At 34.6% G+C, this 23,909-nt stretch overlaps 1 protein-coding gene across 6 annotated transcripts in view; it reads right to left on the bottom strand.

Moving 5' to 3' along the window:
• The window catches only part of LOC117572755 (1-phosphatidylinositol 4,5-bisphosphate phosphodiesterase), a 76,281-nt gene that overhangs the window by 5,769 nt on the left and 46,603 nt on the right, over nucleotides 1-23,909 (bottom strand). For 5 of the 6 annotated variants that reach the window (XM_034255843.2, XM_052006208.1, XM_052006210.1 and 2 more), the window contains 9 exons: nucleotides 19,843-20,760; nucleotides 19,396-19,455; nucleotides 7,732-7,878; nucleotides 7,048-7,127; nucleotides 3,299-3,535; nucleotides 2,031-2,197; nucleotides 1,666-1,970; nucleotides 1,434-1,598; nucleotides 526-889 (listed from right to left, as the gene is read on the bottom strand). In XM_034255843.2, the coding sequence (XP_034111734.1) occupies nucleotides 526-889; nucleotides 1,434-1,598; nucleotides 1,666-1,970; nucleotides 2,031-2,197; nucleotides 3,299-3,535; nucleotides 7,048-7,127; nucleotides 7,732-7,878; nucleotides 19,396-19,455; nucleotides 19,843-20,022 (1,705 nt within the window). In that variant the 5' untranslated portion in view covers nucleotides 20,023-20,760. Of the gene's footprint in view, nucleotides 1-525; nucleotides 890-1,433; nucleotides 1,599-1,665; nucleotides 1,971-2,030; nucleotides 2,198-3,298; nucleotides 3,536-7,047; nucleotides 7,128-7,551; nucleotides 7,632-7,731; nucleotides 7,879-19,395; nucleotides 19,456-19,842; nucleotides 20,761-23,909 lie in introns of all 6 variants that reach the window. The other variant, XM_034255851.2, reaches the window with a different exon arrangement.

Genomic DNA, 23,909 nt, shown 5'->3' with positions numbered 1-23,909 from the left:
CTTGCTCCTTACCTTAGTCTTCAATCTAAAACTGTTCTCACTGAACTGCATTCACTGTTTGCTCACATTAAGGTGCTTTCTTAATTGAACTACACATTTCTTCAATCTAAGCTTAGCACTTACTTGAGCTCTTCTACGTAAATTCTTTCTTTTATTTGCCTGCTCAGATTTTATTCTTATTTAATTGTTCCTTAAAGATTGAACTATTCTCACTCGTTCGCTGTTAGCTGTTCTCATTAAATTGAACTACACATTTCTTCAATCTAAACTAAATTCTTCCCATCTTAACTTTTCTCACTCTCTTTCATTTATATCCCTAGTCTCTTTCTGTTCTCCTCTTTAATTGTTCTTCCTTAGCTTCTCGACTTACCAAATGCCTTGTCACTTAATTAAAATACATATTTCTTCAATCTATGGTAAACTAAGTTTTTTCCACTTTATCTGTTCTTACTTGAATCCTAACTTTTATTTCCCTAGTCTATTTCTGTTCATTCTTCTGTTCCCATTTTTCTACCCTCGACTTACCGATTGCCTTGTCGAAGCCCTGGAACTTGATGGGCTGCGCATAATTGACCATGGAGGAGAGCCAGGGATGCACATTTGTGGTGGAGCCACTGTAGTTGGCCGCAGCGGCCTCTGCCTCGGTTCCGCCTCCCTCGGCAGCGGCGCCATCGGCGGCAGCGGCCTCTGGAGCGGGGGCAGGGGCGGCGGCTGCCTCTGGTGGTTTGCCAGCACTCGCATCCTCCTCGGGATCATCGTCGGTCTTCAGCTCGCCCTTCAGCCACAGCTCCAGTTCGACCTTCTCCACTTCGGGCTTCATCCGCTTGTTCTTGATGAGAATCTTGCGCTTTAGCTTGCACGGCGGTGGCAACGGCAAACCGGGATCCAACTAGGGAAATAAAATAAAGAAGATTACTTAATTGGAAGTCATACGACAGGAAATACTTTGGATTGGACTATTTTGCTGATAGAAGTAATCTTTGAAGCAAGTTTCTTGCAAATTTGCTTGGAATCCTAAAAGAAATTGTAATAACTTTTCTTTAAAGATTTCAAACAGATTTCTAAGAAACTAACTAAGAATATTTCAAGTATTTCTTTAGCATGATAACATGATACAGATTTCTATATAATAATATTTCTTTATTATATAGAACAATGTAACATATAATAATAAAGTAATAATAAGTAATATAATAACACTTCTTTAAGGATTCAAAGGAGATTTATAAGAAACTTGCTTTAAAGAATAATTCGACTAAGGAATTATTTCTCTAACATGATACAGATGTTCTATATCTTTTAGTACATAAGTCAAAGAAAACTTATCATGATTATTATTAATCACGTTCTATATCTTTGCTATAGTTAAAATAGTTCATTAGTCAAAGAAAACTTAACTTGATTATTCTCATTCAAGTTCGCCGTTTACTTACCGGATGATCGGAGAGCGGTTCCTTCAGCAGCAGATCCCCAAAGAAGTCATCACAGTATTTAGCTAGCTTGTATTGCTGGGCGCGATTGCAATGGTTCTCAAAGGAGAGAATCACCGGATACTCGGAGGAGACAAACGCGCAATCCGCAATCGCCTGAATGCAATCCTAATCACAAATACAAAAGGAATTAAAGAACAAGTTCTTTTTCTTAAGTTCAATGCCTTAAGCTTACTTTGAACAAGATTTCCGTGCAGTAGGCGTGTCCGTGGGTAACAATGGGCTCCTCATCCTCACCTTTGCCATTCCAGCAATCCAATTCGACGCAACGACAGCCAGCGAGCAACGTTTGCCGATACATTTCAACGGAGCTCTTGCCACCGATCTGGCGACCCGACAAATACGTATTATGCGAGCTGTTGATGTAATAATGCGCCAACGGTTGATCCATTTCCATATAGAAGTCGAGACGATCCAAAAACACCGGCGCATTCTCATCCGACATCAGATAGCGCTTGAAGCCGTCCAACGAAAGTTGCACTGCAAATAAAGTGTTGAATTTAGTTTAGATTCCCAAAAATGGGGAAAGACATTATTTACCGCTCTTTTTCTTCTCCTCATCCAGCTCGTAATCGTTGATGATCTCCGTGCAACGCTTCTCCTCGTAGAGAGGATAAAGAATTTCGTTCATGCGCGGATCACGCTGTTTGTCGTTCATGAATTGCACAAACTGTTCCAGACTGATGAAGTCTTGCTTGCCCTTGGTGCTGCAAAGGGAAGGGAAAGAGTCAGCAGGCGATTTAGCAAAGAAATGAGTTGAAGAGTGTGAAGAGTGATCAGAAGAATGTGAACAGTTGTTGAGTGGGAATAGTTATGCCTGCGAAATGTTACTGATATTCCTAATAATAGTTCGCAACACTTCTTTCTAATGATAGAGAACATTTTGACTGAAGTCTTTGATTCGTAGTAGGAACAGTTATTAAGTAGGAATAGTTATGCCTGCAAACTGTTACTGATAAACTATTTCCAAGATCAGTTGCAAGTGTTAATTTCATTTGTAACTGAGAGAGAACAGTTTGAAATACTGTTCCCCGGGGTGATTAAAGTTTTTACTTAGCAGTAGGAACAGTTATGGAGTGGGAATAGTTATGCATGCAAAACTGTTACCGATAAGGCAACTATTCCCACGAACAGTTTGCAACTCTTCTTTCTAATGATAGTTGAACCACTGTTCCCAGATGACAGATAGAAAACGCTTTGAAATACTGTTCCCAGGGGTGAGTGAATCATTAAAAAGAAGAGTTTCAGTTGCATCTCTTCTTTCTAATGCTAGAGAACAGCTTGTACTACTGTTCCCCGGGGTTAGTGAAGTCTTTGCTTAGTAGTGGGAACACTTATAGAGGGGGAATGGTTATGCGTGTGAAACTGTTACCGATAAAGCAAACTATTCCCAAGAATAGTTTGCAATTCTTCTTTCTAATGATAGAGAACACTTTAAAATACTTTTCCCAGGGGTGAATGAAGTCTATTCTTGGTAGTAGGAACAGTTATAGAGTGGGAATAGTTATGCATGCAAAACTGTTACCGATAAAGCACACTATTACCACAAACAGTTTGCAACTCTTCTTTCTAATGATAGAGAACATTTTGAAATACTGTACCTAGGGGTGAATGAAGTCTTTGATTCATAGTGGGAACAGTTCTAGAGGGGGAATAGGTATGCATGTGAAACTGTTACCGATAAAGCAAACTATTCCCAAGAATAGTTTGCGATCCTTCTTTCAAATGATAGAGAACAGTTTGAAATACTTTTCCCAAGGGACAGATAGAGAACAGCTTGAACTACTGTTCCCAGGGGGCACACTTACATCGATGTGAAGAGCTCCTCAATGTCGTTGCGCGGACAAACCTTGTGGTAGAGCGCATAGAACTTGTCGAACGTAAACTGTTCCTTGGTCATGGTGGCATTCTTGTCATCGGGCAGACCCGCATCCTTGATGCACGTGTAGACCAGCTTCTCGGTTTTGCCTGATGCGAATGTTTTGGCCAATGTCTTGACTGGAATTTTGCCGCTCTTCTCCACGCAATAACTGAGACGCATCCAACTTGAAATTGAATTGGAATAGTGAATTAATTGTGGAAAGTAAAATTTGCAATTGCTTTTTTTGTTATATAATATCAATCTAGAAACATAGAAATACATATTAAAAGTGCTGTTTGGAAACATCGATTAAAGTTTGATACGTACCTTAAATGTGAAAGATGGGAAATTGAAATTGGAGTTTGTTAAGAAAGTTTAAAGTCTATCTTAAAGTGAATGATTTTAAGTACATTTGTTATTTGCTTAGAAAGTCTAAACTAATTTTGTACAAGCGCTAAAATAGCAAGTGAAATTGAGATTTCGCATTAAATTAAATAATAAATGAAAGGAAATTTAAAAACAAATAGAATTTCAATTAGAAATTAATGAAAAAAATCAAATGCAAAATTGCAAAATTACTTGTTGAGTTAAGAGAAAGAAAAAGAGAGAGAGCGAGAGTGCATAATAAAATGTAAATAATAATAAACTTGAATTGAGAAATCGAATCGAATTACATATTAAGTATACGTAATACATTTTAAGGACACATCGAGCGAATTGTGCAGTGAAGCGTTGTGCGTATAATTGCAACTGAAATTGAAGTGTAATTAAAAGTGATATCGAATTGCAATTGCAAATTACAATTGCAATTAATTGCAGGCCGTTCTCCCCTCCACTCCCCTCCCCACAAAAATGATGATCGATGTGCAGATGTGAAAATTGCCATGGAATTCAATTTGCTTGCATCGACTTGTCTCTCTCTGTGTCTCTGTCATTAACTTAGCTTCAGGTTTTTTAGATGTGTGCGTGTTTAACCTACGCCCTTTAGGTCTTCAGGTCTTCAGGTTTTCAGGCTTGGTGAAGCGTTAAGCCCAATAACCCACATTTGGAAAGCAGGTCCAGGTCAAGCAAGTAATTGCAGTTAATGGCCACAGACCTTGCTAACAAAGTGTCCTATCCTGCCCCGCCCCTTTCTCCTTACGCCTACCTCATACCTCATACCTCCTACCTCCTACAACACACACACATACACATACACACATATATAAAGTATGCAATCAACAACAAAACTTCAAACTGGGTCAACGAATTGCCAATGCAAACATGAAATTGTTGGCACTCCTACACACACACACACATACACAGAGACAAACTTGCATTTCCTTCTCTTCAAAGTAACACTCTCTAAAACACACACCCACACACACACACACACACACATTTCGCATTCAATAGATAACGCGGCCAGTTTAAAGCTGACCTCAAAGCGGACAGCGAAACGCTTAAAATAATTGCGAGAAGCGCGAGAAGTTACAGAGAGAGAGAGAGAGAGAAAGTGAGAGAGAGATGTGAGAAATGCATGCGAGCAGTAATGAGACCAAGAAGTTAAGCGAGCAACATTAAAAGAATATGCGAGAGGCAGCTAGAGAAAAAAAGCGAGAAGTTAAATAGGAAATTCTTGAATAAGAAATGCAAAAATGTTATAAAGAGAAGTCAAGTGTTCGAAGGATTTATTTGTGTTGCGCTTGAGAAAAGTAAAGTGTAAAAATTGTATAAAGTTCTCACAATACAGTTAGAAAATAAAGTACAGTATGTCAAATTAGAAAAGTAAAGCGAAAAAATAAAGTAAGATATGATATGGGAGATTAAAAATGAAGCGAGAGTCAGCTAAAGAAGCAAAATAATCCGAGAAGTTAAATAGGAAATTTTGGAATAAGAAATGTAAAAATGGTATAACGAATATTTTATAAAGAAATTCTCGCAATAAATACCACAGAAAAGAAATGTATATAGCATGCCAAGTTAGAGAAGTAAAGTGACAAAATTAAGCAGACAGACAGCAGACAAAATATGAATTCCAATAGAGCAAAAAGTAATTAAGAATGATAAATTTGATAATTTATATAGAGAAAGAAGTTCTCTCAGAAAAACAACAAATATAGTATGCGAAAATAAGAGAAGTAAAGTGGGAAACATTGTTCAGAAAAATTTGAGAGTAGCATATGAAATAAGTTTCTTTTGCTAAGATCAACTTTTTGAGGCATTTTCTAAAATTTGAATTGAGCAAAAAGTAATATAGAAAATAAGGCAAGAGAAAATTGATATTATATATAGAGAAGTTTACTAAAAAAAGAAAGGAAATGAGTTAAATATATGTATGTATGTAGTAGAAAAGTAAAGTGGCAAAAATTGAGCTGAAAGATTTGAGAGTAGCTTATGAAAGAAGTTTCTTTAGTTAGTGTCAACTTTTTGAGGCATTTTTAAAAATTTGAATAAATAAAATAATATATGTAATAAGAAATGAGAATGATGATATTAATATTTTATATAGAGAAGTTCACACAGAAAAACAAAGGAAATGAATTAAATATAGTAGAGAAGTAGAGTGTAGAATAGCTTATGAAAGAAGTTTCTTTTGCTAAGGTCAACTTTTTGGGGCATTTTCTAAAAATTTGAATTGAAATCAACTCGGATAATATTTAATTTCTTGAGGCTATCTGAAGTCTCTGTAAAGTTGCAGCTAGAAGCTGCGAATGATGGAGAACAAAAGGCGTAAACCAAGCGAACAAATGGCATTTGAATAGAATGCCAAACGAAAGCAGCAGCAGATGCTCTCGAAGAGCAGGTGTAGATAAAGAGAGAGAGAGAGGAGGAGAGAAAGAAATGGAAAGGGGAAAGAGAAATGCAAATGAATTGAATTTATTTTCAAGTCGAAACAATGGACCAAAGACACAAGACTGAAAACTAAATGCCAACTATTTCAAAGTGCGCGACAGAATAATAAAAAAGGGGGAGACTGGGAGAAATGAGGAGAAAGTCTTAGTGTATGTATATGTATGAGTGTGTGTGTGTGGCAATTTGATAAAGTCGTTTCCGTTTCCGCTGCCCACCTGAAACAGACAAAACCAGACGAGACCAGAGCAGAGGAAAGCAAGTCCGATAATTTAAACAACTTGTGCCAGAGGCAATAATAATACTAGACAACACACACACACACACACACACACACACACACTATATACAATTTGAATTATATTTGTTGTTCCGTTTCGTGTTGCTTATAAATCGGTCCAGACAACTTTTATGTCTTTGTTTATCTTTCCATCTGAGCATCAGCATCAGCATCGTGTCTTCATTCTCCAAACTATAAATAAATGCGAATTATGCAGTCTTTATTTACTTTTCAATTGTTGCCTTTTCCCTCTTTTCCCCCTTTTGCCATTTGTCTAGTTTTCTCATTTTGAAAGCATTAAATGCCTCTTTAATTATGTTCTTAATTTACTTTTGCCTTCACTGATTTCATTTTCTATTTTTCTTCAATTTGCCTTTTCTAGTATTTTCCTTTTTGTTTCTTAACTCTATAAATATTTGTCTTTAAGTTCGACTTCAATTTCATTAGCTATTTACTGTCAAAAGTTGGTTTAAAGATTATCAAAGTTGTGTACTTACCACACAGTCATAAGCTGATGCGATAGTTGGCGATAGTTAGCGATAGTAATATGGCGATAGTAAGAAAGAATTGAGTTTGGAACTTACTGTTTCATAAGATTGGTGCGTGGACACACATTGGTGGCTCGATTGTTATGCGTTATTTGGCGCAACATCTTTTGCCAGCTCTGACCGCGATAACGCGATAACGATAACGATAACACGATTACAGTATAGTAACGATAACGATAACGAGAACACACGAACACAAAAACAAGGCGCAAGACATGCAAATTAGAAAACAAAATGAAATAATCGATAGAAATGAATGGCAATATCCATTCCAAAAATACAGAAAGAGTTGAGAAATGATTGATAATCGATGATGTAGATTGTGAATGATGTATAGTATAGTATTTATAGTAAGCAAAAGTCTCTTTGATTTTTAACAACGTGCAAGAGTTTCCAAATTTGAGATATTAAACACAGCACGAACAACACAAAGAAAGATAGAGAGAGAAGATAGTGAGAGAGGGACAGAAACAGAGTATATACAAAAACACTTTTTGTGCTTTGTGAAGGATCAAACTCTTGACTCTAAAGTTCACTTACTGTTTTCTCAGACACATCATGGGACATATGTTATTCGCTTTGACATTATGTGTGATTTTTCGTATGCCATCTAGCCAGATCTATAAGAGTACAGAGATAATGCATGATTCGACTGATCAAATCTGATCACTGCGATCGATCGCGATTACGATTACGATTATGATTACGATTTGTGGTTACCTTGGCGGTTGCTGCATCTGGGCAAATAACATGATGATATGTTATATTGATATAGTCCGTGTTCGAGCAGATGGTCAGAGAGCGTTTATCCAGTTCGGGGATGTTCGTGCCATTCTTTTTGGTTACCTTGTCGAGGATCTTGGGATCCTGCAATACAAACATAGGAATAGAAAAGAAGAGATGTCTTAATAACAAGTGAGAAAGTTACAGTAGAGTGTGCTCGACTATGAGATACCCGTTTTGAATAAGAGCAAAACAATTATTCATAAAATATACCTAATTAATATACCACAAAATACTAAAATATATTAAATTATATCAAGTAAATATACAGAAAATACTAAAATATATCACAATGCAGCATTATCCTTGATTTATACCAAGCGAATATACTGAAAAAATACTAAAATACACCGAAGGCAACAGTGTAGTATTATTCGTAAAGTTTACCGACTTAACATGCCGATAAACACTAAAATATACAACCTTTCAGTATTATTCTTAAATTTTACCAAATTAATATACCGAAAAAATTCTAAAATATACCACTGTGTCGTGTTATTCATAAAATATGCCAATGTAATATACCAAAATACTAAAATATACCACAATGTAGTATTATTCTTTAATTATAATAATAAAATAGACTGCACTATAATATTGTTTATAATATATTGCTCATTAATATGCCGAAGAAGTATTAAAATATACCGAAGGCAAGACAGTGCAATATTATTCACAAAATAAACCAACTCAATATACACACATACTAAAATATACCATAACGCAGTAATATTCTTAAAATATACCAAAAAGTACTCATATGTATATACCGAGGGTAAACAATACAGTATTATTCATAAAATATATAAATGTAATATCCCAAAAATGCTAAAATAAACCTCATTACAGTAATATTCTTAAAATATACCAAATGAATATACCAAAAAATGGCTAACAAATGCTAAATCTACCAAATGCTACGCTCAAGTGATAAATATTGTCAATGTACGCATTTTGATTTACTTTCAAGTCTTTATGCTCGATTGGCACTCAAGTGATCACTGATCACTGATCGGTGATCAGCTTTTAGCGATCAGCGATTGTACGCTTTGAAATACGCCAACTAAATATCATGCCATTCAATTTTGTAGTAAATTGTTGTTCTGGCTTTTTGGCTTTTGGCATACGGAATTCGAAATTGTGAATTCTGAATCGAAATATTGGAAAACGATTTTTATTGCGAACGTTAATTGAAGGTCAAATGCGAAATTAAAATGCTATTTTACCATTGGAATTTGTACAAAGATTTATTTATTTTTAATTCAATGTGCAAATGTTGATAAATGCTTTTCGAATAGACCACCCGCTCTCCTATCTCTCCCCTCTCTCCTCTCTCCCCTTCTAACTATGGCCTCGCCCTCGAGATTTGCTTTGTTGCTGGCTGCCTTGATTAATGATGCGATCGGAGATTAATGTTGTTGCCTCTTCTCTTTGCCACGCCAAATTGCAGTTGCCTCGCAATAGTTTAGCCTCACTCTTTTCGTTTTTCGTTTTTTGTTGTTGTTGTTTTTTTGGTTGCCATGTGGGGTCCAATAAACAAATATGAAATTCACAACGTACTACGGGTCGTATGCTTAACGTTTGCCATCGACAACGCTCTTTTAAATACTTATTATAGACTCGCAGTTCTACAAACACTTTGAATGCGTCATTAATGGAGCTCCTAAATCTATCGACAAGCAATCTTCTTGCGCTTTACTCAGTGCAAACAAGTGAGAAAGCTGCAGTTGAGTGTGCTCGCCTGTGAGATACCCGTTAATATAAGTAAAATAGTGCAGTATTATTCTTAAAATAAGCCAAATTAATATACCGAAACAATACTAAATTATACCAATGGCATTACAATGCGGTATTATTCTTAATATACATCAAATTGATATACCGACAAAAGTACAAAATTATACCGACGGTTATTTTCGGTATATTCCGCTAATCATTTTGAATAAAAGCAAAGCACTGTGGTATTATTATTTAATATACCGAATTAATATACTAAAACCACAAAATATACCAAAAAATGCTAAATTGCACCGAGGGTATTTTTGTTATATCCATTATGAATAAAAGAAAAACATGTCGGTATTATTCTTGAAGAATATAAAAATTTATATGCTGAAGAAATAATAAATAATACCGAAGGCTTTATTTGATATTTATATACCATATTTAAATATACCATTGCGTACAAAATATACAATATTGTCATCTAATGAATATATCGAATATAAAGTATTAAATACAATATATGTTAGCTCTATCTTTAATAGTCTCTAAGATCCAGTCTTTCATACTTTCGACTGTTGATGCTGATCAAGTATATATGTTATATATAATTTACAGGGTCGGAGATGTCTCTTTTCTGCAGACACAAAGTTATAATAACTCTAGGTAGAGACATTTATGCCTTATTGTTTTGAATGTGTTTAGCTTAGAATTCCCATTAGTAAGAATGGATGTTTAGCGGATAATACGAGTTTTAAGAATTATAATTAGACTATTTGGTAAAGGAGAATATTTGTGTTGTTAAAATGCCAACAATATAATCATGAGGAACTTGCTATCGAATGGCAGTTAAATTGTTATCGACTAGCAGCTTTAACTTTATCGCCACGAAGCGTGCTCTCAATTTTAATTTTACCGCAGATGTAAGATGTAAAAGAAGTAGAGAGAAAGATGCTGCAATTTGTTGCAAATAATTTCAATACTACACTGAAGAAAAAGAATAGGTTTTAAAGATAAGAATATCTTAATAATCTTAATATTCCATCTTAAGAGCTGAGTTCTTAAAATAAGAACATTTTAAGATCAAATTTATAAAACCAAGAACATTATTATGAAAAATGCTAAACTCTCAAAGCAAGACTAGTTTTGGGTTACAAAAATTTTCTAATTTATTGAAATTTCTATAACATTTAAATCTAGTTTTCAGTGTTTTTGTCCATAGATGAGTTAGTCAAGCTAAAGAGCGAATCATTCTTTATTGTAGTTTGATAGAAAGTTAAGTATTTTATCATAATTAGAAGTGTTCACCAATATTTTCATGTTGTTCTTAGTACTAAGATCAACATCTTGATTTCAGACACTTTTTTGTTTTGCTGTGTAATGCCCGCAATTAGTGGGCGTGATTGAAGTGTTTGTTAATAGTCAATGCCAAAAGCAGTTTCAACAATCAAGAATCGCAGAACAAGAAGAAGCAGCGGAATCGCCACTTTCCACTTGCAATTGAATATTGAATGGCAATCAAATCGAGTGCATTTTAACTATGTGTGTGTGTGTGTGTGTGTGTGAGCTTAAGGAAACTATTGCATACTTTCGAGTGCTAAATAAGTCCACGAATAAATAAGCTGGCAAAGCGACGTCGACTGCCAGGCCAAACAACAAATTGAACTCAACAAAACGCTCTGCAAATGTACAAAATGCTTTTCTCTTTTTGCCTCCTCCTCATCCTCATGCTATTCTCCCTATTCTTATTCTTATTCTCATTCTTATTGTTGCTGTTGTTTGACGTACTTTGTCAGCAATGAAGCTTCGTGCATTATTGAAAAGCAGAAAGCAGCAGGCAACAACAACAACAACAACAACAACAACACCAACAACAACGACAGCGAAAATCACAACAAGAAACTGCAACGAAGCTCAAATTTTGCGTTTTCAATATTTGCTGGCACATTGCTACTAAATACCCTGTAATCCAAAAGCCAATACAAGCGGGTAGATTGACGTAAAATATGTAAAAATTTGAGTTCATTCTTACGATAAAGCTATTCTATTTGTTGTGTGGTTCATTTTAAATTGTGATTTTCTGGTACTATTTTTTTCTACGGATTCTTCATCTACAAATATTCAATTTGTAAGCAATTCTTTTGTCGGTACTACGTTTTTTCCACAATTTGGTTACGACATTTAATGCCTTTAAAAATATTAAAGATATTGCATGAATATTTAGAATGAGTATTTTTAGGTAAGTTTTTAATTAGGTAAATTAATCTAAAATTTCTTAAATACAACTAAAGATAAACTAATTAACATTCAATAGATTAAAAGCTTAATACAACCAGAAAAAAATGTGTTGGTCACACTTTGTTATGCGGCTCAAAACAAACATTTTAAACTGTGATTTTCTGGTACTATTTTTTTTCTACGGTTACCTAACTTCACTTAAAAGAACAATTTAATTTTTAGACAATACTTTTGTAGGTATTACGTATTCCTTTAGAAGTTGGTCACATCTTTTAAGATCTTTCAAAACTATAAACCTTTTGCAATAGATTTTCGAATAACATAAGTAATTATTCTTAACTTATTAAAGTTATTTTGAAGTGAATTATTTGAACGCAACTGTTGGTCACACTTTTTATGCGGCACAAACTAAAAGTAAGTAATTGTTGTTGGTCACACTTTTAAAAAATAAAACGCCAAATTGCGAGAGCTTTAAAGTGAATAATTTAAATGGAAATTTCGCTACTTTGTCAAAAATATGAAGTAGCTGCAAAAAATGTGAATTGCATTGGTCACACTTAAAAAATGCAATTAATTTAATAAAACTATTATTAAAAGCAAATGTGAATTGCGTTGGTCACACTTTTTTTCGCTGCACAAATCAAAAATAATCAGCAAGTATTTAAGCGACACTTTCTTACTTGTTTTCAATTAAGTACATTAAATTTAAAACTGATTTTCGTGCACTTTCTTTTTCACAGGGTATCTTTAGGTCGTGCTTGGCCAGAGTTTGAGGCTCTGCTCTGCGTCTTTGCCCATTTTCCTTATTTTTTTGGCTTTTGCTTTGCCAAACGAAGCAACTTTTAATGGTTCATTGTGCGACTGGCACTTACGAGTTTCCTTTGAGTGTATGCTTGAGTGTATGCGTGTGAGAGTGTGTGTGTGTGTATGTATGCGTGTGCCTCTGTGTGCGTATGTGTGTGTGTTAGTAAGTTGGTGGTTGTGCGGCTCACTGATTTAATATTGATGACCAAACATTTCAAGTGCTGCCAGCGTACACACTCACACACTCACACACACACACTCACACATACACACACACAAACATACGCAGCGACACACAGAGATGTAAAAGTCCTCAGTTTAACACTTACGATGGCCAACTAAAAAGTTGCTCAAAATTGAATAAATTTGGCCAACAAAAATTTCAACTATACATTTAAAAAGGAACACCAATGGCAATTGGCTTAAAATTTCAACTAAAGAAATAAATAAAGATTAAAAAAACAGCTAAAGCTTATTTGTGTTTCAAATAAACTCAAACGGAAGATAGAATAGAAAGTATTTATAGAGAATTAAAGATTCTAACAAATAAAATATTGCACTTAAAATCTGGGGAACTTTTATTCAAAATTTTTGTAATAAATTTCTTTAGTCTGAACATGATTTATTTTCCGCTTGGAACACAAAAATAGTAATCGATTATATTAATTAGAAGAATCTGATTATTATTATAAAGAAAATTCAAAATTAAGTTTGAATATTTACTTAAATTTGAACTAAATGAACATACAACAAAAAAAATGCATTCCAGCTAATATTCATACAAATTTGATAATTAAAAATAAAATTAAATTCCAAAGTATTCAAAGCAAATAATGATTCAATATTTAATTGAATCCTCAAAATATTTTTTTTACTTTTAACAAACTTCATTCCTTAATATAAATTATTTTTAGTTCAGAAATTATTAGAAATATCATTGAAAAGTTTTTCCTTATCCTTACTTTACTCAATACTTTGAGTGCAGCCCTCGTTAATATGCAAGTGCAAACGATTCAAATGTGCAAGAGTCTCAATTGTATATATTCGCATATAGTTTGGGTTTCTATAAATGTGTATTTAGGTGGATGTGTGCACATACTTATATGAGTGCCTGTCACACACACACATACAGAAAAGGAAAACTTTTGCATTTTCTATTCTATTTGGTTAGCGCAAAGTCTTCACACAGTTTGTTTTCTGTTCTCGGTTCAGTTTTCAGTTTTCAGTTCTCTTCTCTATAGTTTTGTTTTGTTTAGTTATTTTTTATTATTTTGCTGTGGTCAAATTTGAAAAGTTTTGCATGCTTTCAATAGCACTCGTCAAAGGAGTTGAACGAACATTATATCGCATCCTATCGTATATAAATATTTTGCCCCTCTTTTTGTTTGGTTATTTTTCTCAGTTTTCTGTGTTGCTTCCTCATTTCATTTTCCCTTGTGGCCATTATACAAATTTCATGCGGATGCCGTTGGCTCACAGTTTTTCCAGTCTCTTTCCTTTTTGTATTTTTCTTTTTTTTCGCATTTTCTCATTGGCATTTATTTTGCATTTTAATTGAATTTATTTGGCAGCTGACATGAATCCGGCTTGGCCATAAAGTGTTTTCTTCTTGTTCTTCTCTTTTTTGTTTGTGATGTAAATGGAAAGAAAAGAACAGAAGAGGAAGGAAAGGAAAAGAGAAAAGGCTTGCAGGTTTCCAGCTTTTCCAGCTTTAAGCAGCCACAAAATTGTAATCGACTTGAAGCGAACAGCAACAACAACAGAATCTTTTCCTTCGCCATTCAGTTTGTGGTACATTTTGTGGCACACACTTGCACTCCTGCCACACACACACACACACACACACACACACACACACACACACACACACACACTCCTACACACACACACACACGTGTGTGGCACATAAATGTGCATCGAGAATTGCAAATCTTTGACACTTTTCAATTTGCAAGTGCAACGAAGCGCAGCCTTCACTTACATTTTTACATGCACTCAGAGAAACGAACACATAAATAAATGGTATTTATTAAATACTGAGAAAATGTCATGTAATATTCGAATCAATACAAAAGATTTCAAATTTAAATTGAAGAAACTGATTGACGTTGACAGAATGCACAGCAAAAGAGTTTTTAAAATAGGACAAGTGAGGAATAAAAGGACAACAATGCGATATTACCATTTAAATATACCAAATTACCAATATACTAAATAAAATACAGAAATAGTGATTGTGCGAGTTATTAATGTATCAACAAAATACTGAAAAATACCAAAACGTATATCAAGCTGGCAAAATTCGTGAGCTAACTTTGCTATAGAAAAGAGGAAGTGAAAGTGGGTATAATTAATATACCAAAGAATACCGGAATATACCAAGAGCGAGATTAATATACCAAAACATAATACTGAAATATACCGAAATGCTAAGCTGGCAATGCTCCATCTTTGGTATAGAAAATAGGCAATGAAAGTTTGTCAATAATATACCAAAAAAAATACTGAAATATACAATAAGTAGTTGCAGTAGTGTAAACGGAGAGAAAGTGACCGCGATAAATATACCTACAAAATACTAAAATACAGCGAAATATGAATCTGTGAATTTTATAATCTAACTTTGCAATAGAAAAGAGGGAGGGAAAGTAGGCCATTAATATACAAATTAATTGGCAAATTAATAAGTTGCCTTTTCAATAGATAATAGGCAAAAAAGTGGGTTCATTAATATACTAAAGAAAATACTGAAGTATGCCAAAATGAAATATACAAAAAATACTAAAGTATACCAAAGTGTATATCAAATTACCGAGCTAACTTGTGTAAAAACATAATAGTGTAAAAAGAAGAGAAAATAGGAAAGTGAATAATATACCAAAAAAATACTGAAGCACACAAAAAATACTGAAAAATGACAAATTCATGAGCTAATTTTGCTATGTTAGACAAAAGTAGGAGGATCAATAAAATACCAAAAAAAAAATACTGAAACATATCGAAACATTAAGCTTAATTTGTTAGAAGAAGTGAAAGCGGACACAATTTGCATCATTTTTGTTTGCAGTGTACCCATAAAATAGTGTCGCCTGCAACTGAGTGTGTGTGGGTGGATGCGTGTGCGTGTGTGTGTGTGTGTGTGTGTGTGTGTGTGTGTGTGTTTGTCAGTTAATGTGTCAATGTGTCACTATGACTCTCAATTGTTTAGGCGAGCATCGTCAGTCGCTTCAGTTCACTCTCCTCTGCCTCTTCGGTTCGTGTTTTTTGCGAGCATGGAACGCATTTGTCTATGGCGCTGGATTTATTGGCTACGGGGGCTGCCACGCCCACCACGCCCATGGGCCCATGCGCCCACTGCCCATCATGACACACAACAGTTAGCTCACAGTTGAAAGCACATTGCTGTTGCTGCTGTTGCTGATGTTGTGGCATCTCCTAAATGCAATTTATGGGCTGCACTCCGCGCCCATATTTGTCAAGCATTGGCAGCACTGTCGCTTCTCTCACTCTCTCTCTCTCTCTTCCCCCTCTCATTGTGCTTGGTGTATTTATGGCCAGAGGACATCGAGTGAGTGGGACTTTGCACCTAATTGAGATTTGCTGCTTGGTGTGACACACATTTTAATTGTGTCAGCACCTGGTCACGCCTACAGCCACGCCCACGCCCACTCCACTCTGTGGTCGACTGCACACAATGAGTGCATCCGCCTATCGATATCCGAGCTATCGGGTGACAAGCACGGGATGTGGGTTAATGCACATCAATGTGACACGATGTCGTCGTTGTTGTTGTCGTTGTTGTCGCTGCTGCTGCTGTCACATTGCAAATGGCAGTCAGGACAGGCAGGACAGCCAGGACAACAGGACGTCAGTGGGTTGAGCTTTCGAGTCGAGTGTCCGCTGTGGACAAATTGCAAGTTCCGCTGATGACTTGCAGTGAACCAAAGTGCGCCACGCAAAACAGCTGAGCAACAACTTTGGCAAAAGCAAACAAGTAAGAAAGTAATAGTCGAGTGTGCTCGATTGTCAGATACCCGTTACCCATTTTGAATAAATGCAATACCAGATTGTCAGCCAAAGCAACTAAGACCCTTAGTAAGTACTCGTTTTTTAACTTCGACAATTTTTATCTGATCGCAGACAAATTTAGAGCAATCACAATTACTATAGTTATTATTGGTGTATATACCAAAATTAGTATTTGATTTTTTTGATTTGCGGGGTCGGAAGTGGGCGTGGCAATAATTTGAAACAAACTTGATCTGCGCGCAAACATAACAAAAGCTGTCGAAAAAAAATTATAGGTCTATCTCTTATAGTCTCTGAGATCGAGTGTTTCATATGAACAGACAGACAGACACACAGACAAACAGACAAACAGACACACAGGCACACAGACACACAGACGGACAAGGCTAGATCGGCTCGGCTATTGACGCTGATCAAGAATATATATACTTTATAGAGTCGGAGATGCCTCCATCTATCTGTTATATACATTTCCTGCCGGCACAAAGTTATTATACCCTTCTACCCTTTGGGTAGCGTGTATGAAATTACTTTTCGCTCCATGCGCGGGCGTAGCAAATAGTTTATGCACGACATGGAGAAGAAGAAGAACAAGAAGATGAAGAAGAAAACGAAGAAGAAGAAAAAGAAGAGGGAGTGCAGCCCCCCCACAACTTGTTCACAACTTTCAATCTCTTAATCGAGCCAAGTGTTTAACTTGTGTGGCAAGATAGTAAAATGTCAGCCAAGTAGGTTAATTGAGAGCAACTAGAGTTGTGCTTGGTAGTTCATTTTGACAAAGTAGTTCACAAGTTCAGCGTGAACTGAATGAACTAGTTGTTCCATAGTTCATTTAGCAGCTCAGCTTGAACAAAACGAACTATTCATTCCAAAAGCTTTCTTAAAAGTTCAAATTGAACTGAATTTCATTTAGTCACTGAACAAACTACTCGTGTCGATAGTTAATTTAGAAGTTAAATTTGAACTGATTGAACTCTACACTCCTTTAGTTCATTTGGTAGTTCAGTAGTTTCATTTAAGCTGAAGTTCATTTAGTATCGATAGTTAATTTAGAAGTTAAATTTGAACTGATTGAACTCTACACTCCTATAGTTCATTTGGTAGTTCAGTAGTTTAATTTAAGCTAAAGTTCATTTAGTAGTTCAGTTGTTTAAGCTAAATCATCTAAAACATACCTATACTGCATTTATAAGTTCACTAGTTCAGCATGAAGTAAACGAACTATTCATTCCAATAGTTTATTTAGTACTTCAATTTGAACTGATCACTCCTATTATTTATTATTTAGTAGTTCAATTTGTCCTCAAGTTCGTTAACTGGTTCATTTTAAACAGGAGTTAATAGTTCAATTTGAACTGAAGTCCATTTAGTAGTTTAGTTTCAGTTGCTTGAACTGAATGAACTGTAGTTAATTTAGTTGGTTGAAATAAACTATAGTTAATTTAGTTGGTTGAGTTCGACGAGTTACATTCATGTCCGTTTAGCTCGTTTAGACCAATTCCAGTTCATTTAGTTCGTTGCTGTCCCGTTATTGTTCATTCTAAACAGAGTCTCAATTTTATGTTAACGTTCTTGACTTATTTTATTTATTATTTAAAACGCGAATGGGACTAAAACGAAGTAATCAAATAAACGAATAAAAGAAGCTACTATAAAGATCTAGTTCATTTGCGCGTAATGTAATTGATCGAACTAGTTCATTAAGATGCGACACAACTGCTTCGAGGTGTTATTTCTATTTTTACATTGACTTTGACTTTGACTTCAATGTGTAATGCAGCTTCTTTAGTTCTTCGCTTCAAGTGAGTGGGAAGTGCATTAAGTGCAGCATTTTTATATTCTCTCTACAGTTTAGTGCAGAAAGTTTAAAGACGCCTCCCCTATTTGCATTTCTTAAAAGGTTTCAGTATCGTTAACAATCTTACACTTGCAGTTTACTACTTATAAATTCTGCTAACAGCATTGTTTTCTTTATTGTTAATGGTATTGTAATGTTGCCCAAATATAGCACGATAATGACATTCATACCAATCTTTTGCAGAAAAACATATGCAATCACCTATTTTTGGTTATGCAATTAAACGAATGTGTTAACAGCATTGTTATTGCTTACCGAATACAGCTTTTAGTATGTTTTGGTTATTTGAAGTATTGTTTTAGTAAACGAACAGAAATAAACTACAAAATACTTAAAATATTCCAAAATTACATATAACAACAATATAAAAATATACTAATATCAGTAGTTTGGTATATTTGAAGTATTTTTAGTAGAACAGAAACTAAGAAATACTTAAAATATGCCAAAATAACATACATTTCCAATATTTTTTAGTAAACATCATCAAATATATCAAAATAACATACTGAGAAAAACAAAAACATACTAAAAGCTGCATGTAGTATAAAAAATACCATATATTGCAAACTATGCAATAAGAAAATATTAATCGAAAAACATACTATACATATTATTTTGGTATATTTGAAGTTTTTTTTACTTTTCCTGTTCTTGTACTAAAAAAAAAAATACTTTAAATTTATAAAAATTTACTAAAAACTGTATTCGGTATAAAAATATACCGTAGATAGCATACTATACCACGCTGTCAAGGAAAGTCATGACATGATAAAATTATATCTCAAATAATTTCTAAATTTTTCTTCATTTAACGTGATTCATTATATATTTCTCCCTATGTTTTCAATGACTAAATAATTGTATTATCTCTCAGTATTAGCCATTATTTTAGCACTCGGTAATATTGTGTATAATGTTAAATTTATATTAAATTGTTATGTACTCACCCTTGGAGTGCCTCCTGCTCGAATATCGCTCACTTGACACAGTTCGATGACATCGCCATCCTGTATGTGAATCAATAAAAAGAAAGAAGTGTCAATACATTTATAATTTGTTAAAACTGTAGATAATTTTGTAAAATTTAAATAATTTGTTGAGATTAAAAAGAAAATTTTAAATGTATCTTTAAAGACTTTTTCCTATACAAATTTAGTGTCTCAATTAGTAAATAAAATTGAAAAAAAGATTGTCAAATATTATATTTTTGTAAATTTTCCTTTCTTCTAATAATCGTTTAGAATGTTTTTTTGTTTTTAAATTAGTCCGTTCAAATTAACCTATAATTGTTATTCTTCTCTTTTTTCGTTAACATCTTCATTTTGAGAAATGTATTTTAATTTTCTTCTAATAAAGTGTTTTTATGTTCGATAATAAGAGTGCTCTTTACTTACCCGTCCCTCGCTCTTCCAGTAGAGAAAGAATCCATACTCGTCGACCTTGAAGAGGGCGTCGCGCTCAAAGTCATTCTCTTTGGTTTCCTTTTCGTTCTCGAACCAGCGATCGAAGGTGGCGCCCGTGGTCAATTCCGGCGGAACCGGAATGATCCAATCGAATTCGTACTTCTTGGTCATTATTTACAATGTTTGCAATCGCAATTGCAATCGCTATATCTATATATCTATGTTAATGTCTATGTCTATGTTTATGTGTGTGTGTCGGTGTTTGTGTTTGTGTTGGTGTAACTATCGTATTCGCTATAGCATAACATATATATTTATGTAGACTAGACGCTATTTCCTACTATATATATTTCATATGTAATACGTTATTCGTAATTTGGTGTTTTGCTTTTTGTTTTGTTTTCTTTGCAGAGAGATAAATTGGTGTTATCGTTTTGCAGTTTAAAGTTATCGATTCGATATCGATACCGATCGATGTTTATTGCTCTGTTGACTCTTGTTGTTCTTGTTCTTTTTCTTGTTGTTGATTTGTTTGGCTCGTTAATTGGCTTGAATGCGCTTCAATTTGGCAACACAGACACATTTTCTGGGTCAACTCACGCACGCACACGAATCGATAGTATTGCCGATAGTATATTTACACATTTACCGTTATCGCTTATCACATCGTGTTCTTACTGAAAGTTTCACTAAAAGCATTTTTCTTTTTCATTTACTGCTTTTATTTTTTTTGGTATTTTTTTGTTTTTGATTTAATTTAGTTTTTAGTTTAAGTTTAGATTTTAGCTTAATTTTCGGTTTTTGGTTTTTGATTTCTATGTTGGTGTTAGACTTTAAGATTTAGTTTTCTATAAGCGTATTTAATTTGGTGTTGTTGTTGTTGTTCTCCTTGTGGTTTGAATTGTTAAACTGCAATATAAGAGAAATACAATTAATTAGAAGCTGAACATTTTGAATGAGCTTAATTTTGAACTTGGGTCTTATATTAAATTAAATTATTAAATAATTATTATATCAAATATTCTTTAAATCAAAATGCGTTATCTTACATTAAGATTTTTAAGTTCTTGACGTACTTTTTAGACCAAAATTCTTAGTATTAAGACAAAAAACTTGATTTTAGAACTTTTTGATTCTATGAAGAACTCTCTGAAAATTCTCGAAAGTTTTAAAATTTCTGTGCTTAAATAAAGCATATAAAAACATTTTTTTTTTGCTTTTCAAACATATTTGTAATCTGATCAGAATTCAGCTTAAGCTTAGTTTTAATTTAAAATCCATAATTTTGGATAAAAGAAATGTCGTTTTCATTTTGATAAAGTTGAGAAAGAATCTCTATACATAAATTCTTGATTGATTTAAGTTTTTGAATTTTTAGAACGAAAAGTGTTCAACTATTTTCTCTTAGTGTACGATGCAAATGCTTTTGTCTCCCCTCCTGACTGACTTTTGCAACTCGAGTTGTAATTGCAAGCGGTGGCTTCCATTTTCGTCCCGTAGGAAACTGGAAACAAAAGCCTGATTAAAGTTCCCCCAAACTAATTAAGTGTGTTGTGCATAAAGTTGTGAGTTAAATTTACAAACTTTATGCGGAAAAATAATGCTAATTAATTTGAATTACAATGCAATATGAACTCGAATTGAAGATTAATTTCCTCGACTGTCATTTCCGGTAATCCAAGCCAAGTTGTGTTGCAGCAAAAATAATAATGATAATAATAATCATTGCATATTGCTTGAGGCTTCTCTTCGTGCATGGATACTAATCACATTAGTTGGCAGCAAGACATTGGAGACAGTCTAGGGGGTGTGGAGAGGGGAGAGAGAGAGAGAGGAGGAGGGAGGGGAGGGGAACGCACCTGACATTCATAACGCTGCAAGCCGGTGGCCAAGAACCAAGAGCCAAGAGCAGCATCCTCATTGCGTATTATATTTCGAGTAACTACAGCTGAGGCCATCAAAAGCACACGCACACAAAGAAGGCACACACACACACACGCATATGCTCACACACACATATACACGCACACACATCACAGCGTCTGCTTCTTTCCCTTTTGTTGTGTCCTTTTTCTATTCACTCGTCTTTGCTATTTGTATTTCTAGCCATGGGAACCTTGTCTCTGTCTTTCCTCCTCTCTCCCTCTAACTCTCCCTTTCCCTCTTTTTCTCCCCCTCTGCTTTCCTTCACGTTGTGTGTCTTTGTTTTCCTTTAAATTTGAGAGCCAATCAAGAGAATTAAAAGCATTTTTCACTGTTATTTCAGCTACATTTATGTGTAGTTAAAGCATGTGGAAAACGTTTACTTATTGCTGCATCCTCGTAGAAGCTTCATTCTCCCTTTTGTGCGAGGGAAATGTAAACAAACGTTTGCGAAGACAAATGACAGCGAAATTTCCATTGAAGCAAGCTTAACATACATTAAGTTATATAAGAAAGTTACAATCATTTAAGAATGCAATCAGAAAAGCGAAATGAGTACAAAAATAACTCAAGTATTGCAGACAGTGAAACGCTTACGAATTCATAAACAAATATGATAACGAAAAGCTGAAATTGAGATTGCTAAGCAATCTGGAAAGTGTTGCAGCCAGTAAAACGTTTACGAATGCTCTAACAAAGTGATAAGTAAATGCGATTGTGAAATAGGGAAATTGATGAAGCTAATATAATAAAAACACAAAAGAAGTGAATGCTTAGCAACTTGAAAAGTGTTGCAGCCAGTGAAACATTAACGAAAAATGTGTAAAGCTGCAACTATAAAAACTGAACTTTGCAATTGCTTTTGACAAAGAAGAATTGAAAAAGAAAGTACAATAAAAGTACAAAAAATGTGAAAGCTTGGCAGCCAGTGAAACGTTTACGAATGCAACTGGAGCATCCAAAGCTGGTTAGTTAGCTTTCACAAAAGAACTATAAAATTTATACGTTTGCTTGTTAACAAAAGGGCAATTGAAAATAAAAAGTGCAAAAAAGGTGAGTACTCAACGATTTAGAAAGTGCTGAAGCCAGTGAAACGTTTGCGAATGCTCTACAATGATGAAATTAAAGCATCTAAAGTTGGTTAGTTGGCTTATGAGGAGAATTGATAAAACAATTACAATCGAAGTGGAGAAAATACGGACGCTTAATAATTTGGAAAGTGTTACAGCCAGTGAAACGTTCACGAATACCATGTAGGAGTGCAACTATGAAAATTGAAGTGAAGCGATTATGATGGAATATGAAAAAGAAAAATACATTGTATGTATATTAAACCCAACTTAATGATGATTAATTAAAGACTAAATGTTGCTCATTAAACGTTTACGAAGTTAAGCACAAAAGAGAAACGAGAGAGAACGTTGCTTGGCTTGTTATTTTATGCAAGTTAAATTACATTTTTATATAGATACATAGATTCTGCTGACGAGGTTGCTGTACAAAAGTGAAAAGGGAGAGAGAAGGATGAAGAGAGAGAGAGAGAGAGTAAAAAGCTGCACTTGGGCATGCACTGCGATTTGGATTGCCCTGAAGTGCACAGTGAAGTCTTGGCAAAGCAAAAAAAGTTAGAGAAAACACATAAAAACGAGCAATAATAATAAATAAAAAAACAACACAAACACGCACAACAACAAGAGCAAAAGGAATTACAACAACTATTGGCAGTGGAAATTTGCTGTTCATGTCCCAGAAGATTTTCAAATTTGTTTGACAGCCACTCGACGTGGTTTTCTTTTTTTGTTTTTTTTTTGCGATGCAATTGTCACGACTGCTTTCTCTCTCTATCTTCCCCGCTCTCTCTACTGCCTGACTGACTGATTGCTTGTGTGAGTAATCTATATGTGTGTGTGTGTGTGTGTGTGTGTGTGTGTGCGCTGCTTTCACATGACTTCAAATTCAATGAGCTGCGAAATGTTCGCTCATTGTTAAAGTTGAAGCTCGTTAGCTGCGTCCAAACTCACTCAGAGGTAACAACAGCGCTTTCTCTGTATGTGTGTGTGTGTGTGTGTGTGTGTGTGTGTGTGTGTGTGTGTGTGTGTGTGTGTGTGTGTGTGTGTGTGTGTGTGTGTGTGTGT

The sequence above is a fragment of the Drosophila albomicans genome, chromosome X (genome assembly GCF_009650485.2).
Source record: "Drosophila albomicans strain 15112-1751.03 chromosome X, ASM965048v2, whole genome shotgun sequence".
In the NCBI taxonomy this organism is placed as follows: Eukaryota; Metazoa; Arthropoda; class Insecta; order Diptera; family Drosophilidae; genus Drosophila; species Drosophila albomicans.
Note: the sequence above shows the minus strand (reverse complement) of the source record. Positions and strands in the feature narration are given on the sequence as shown.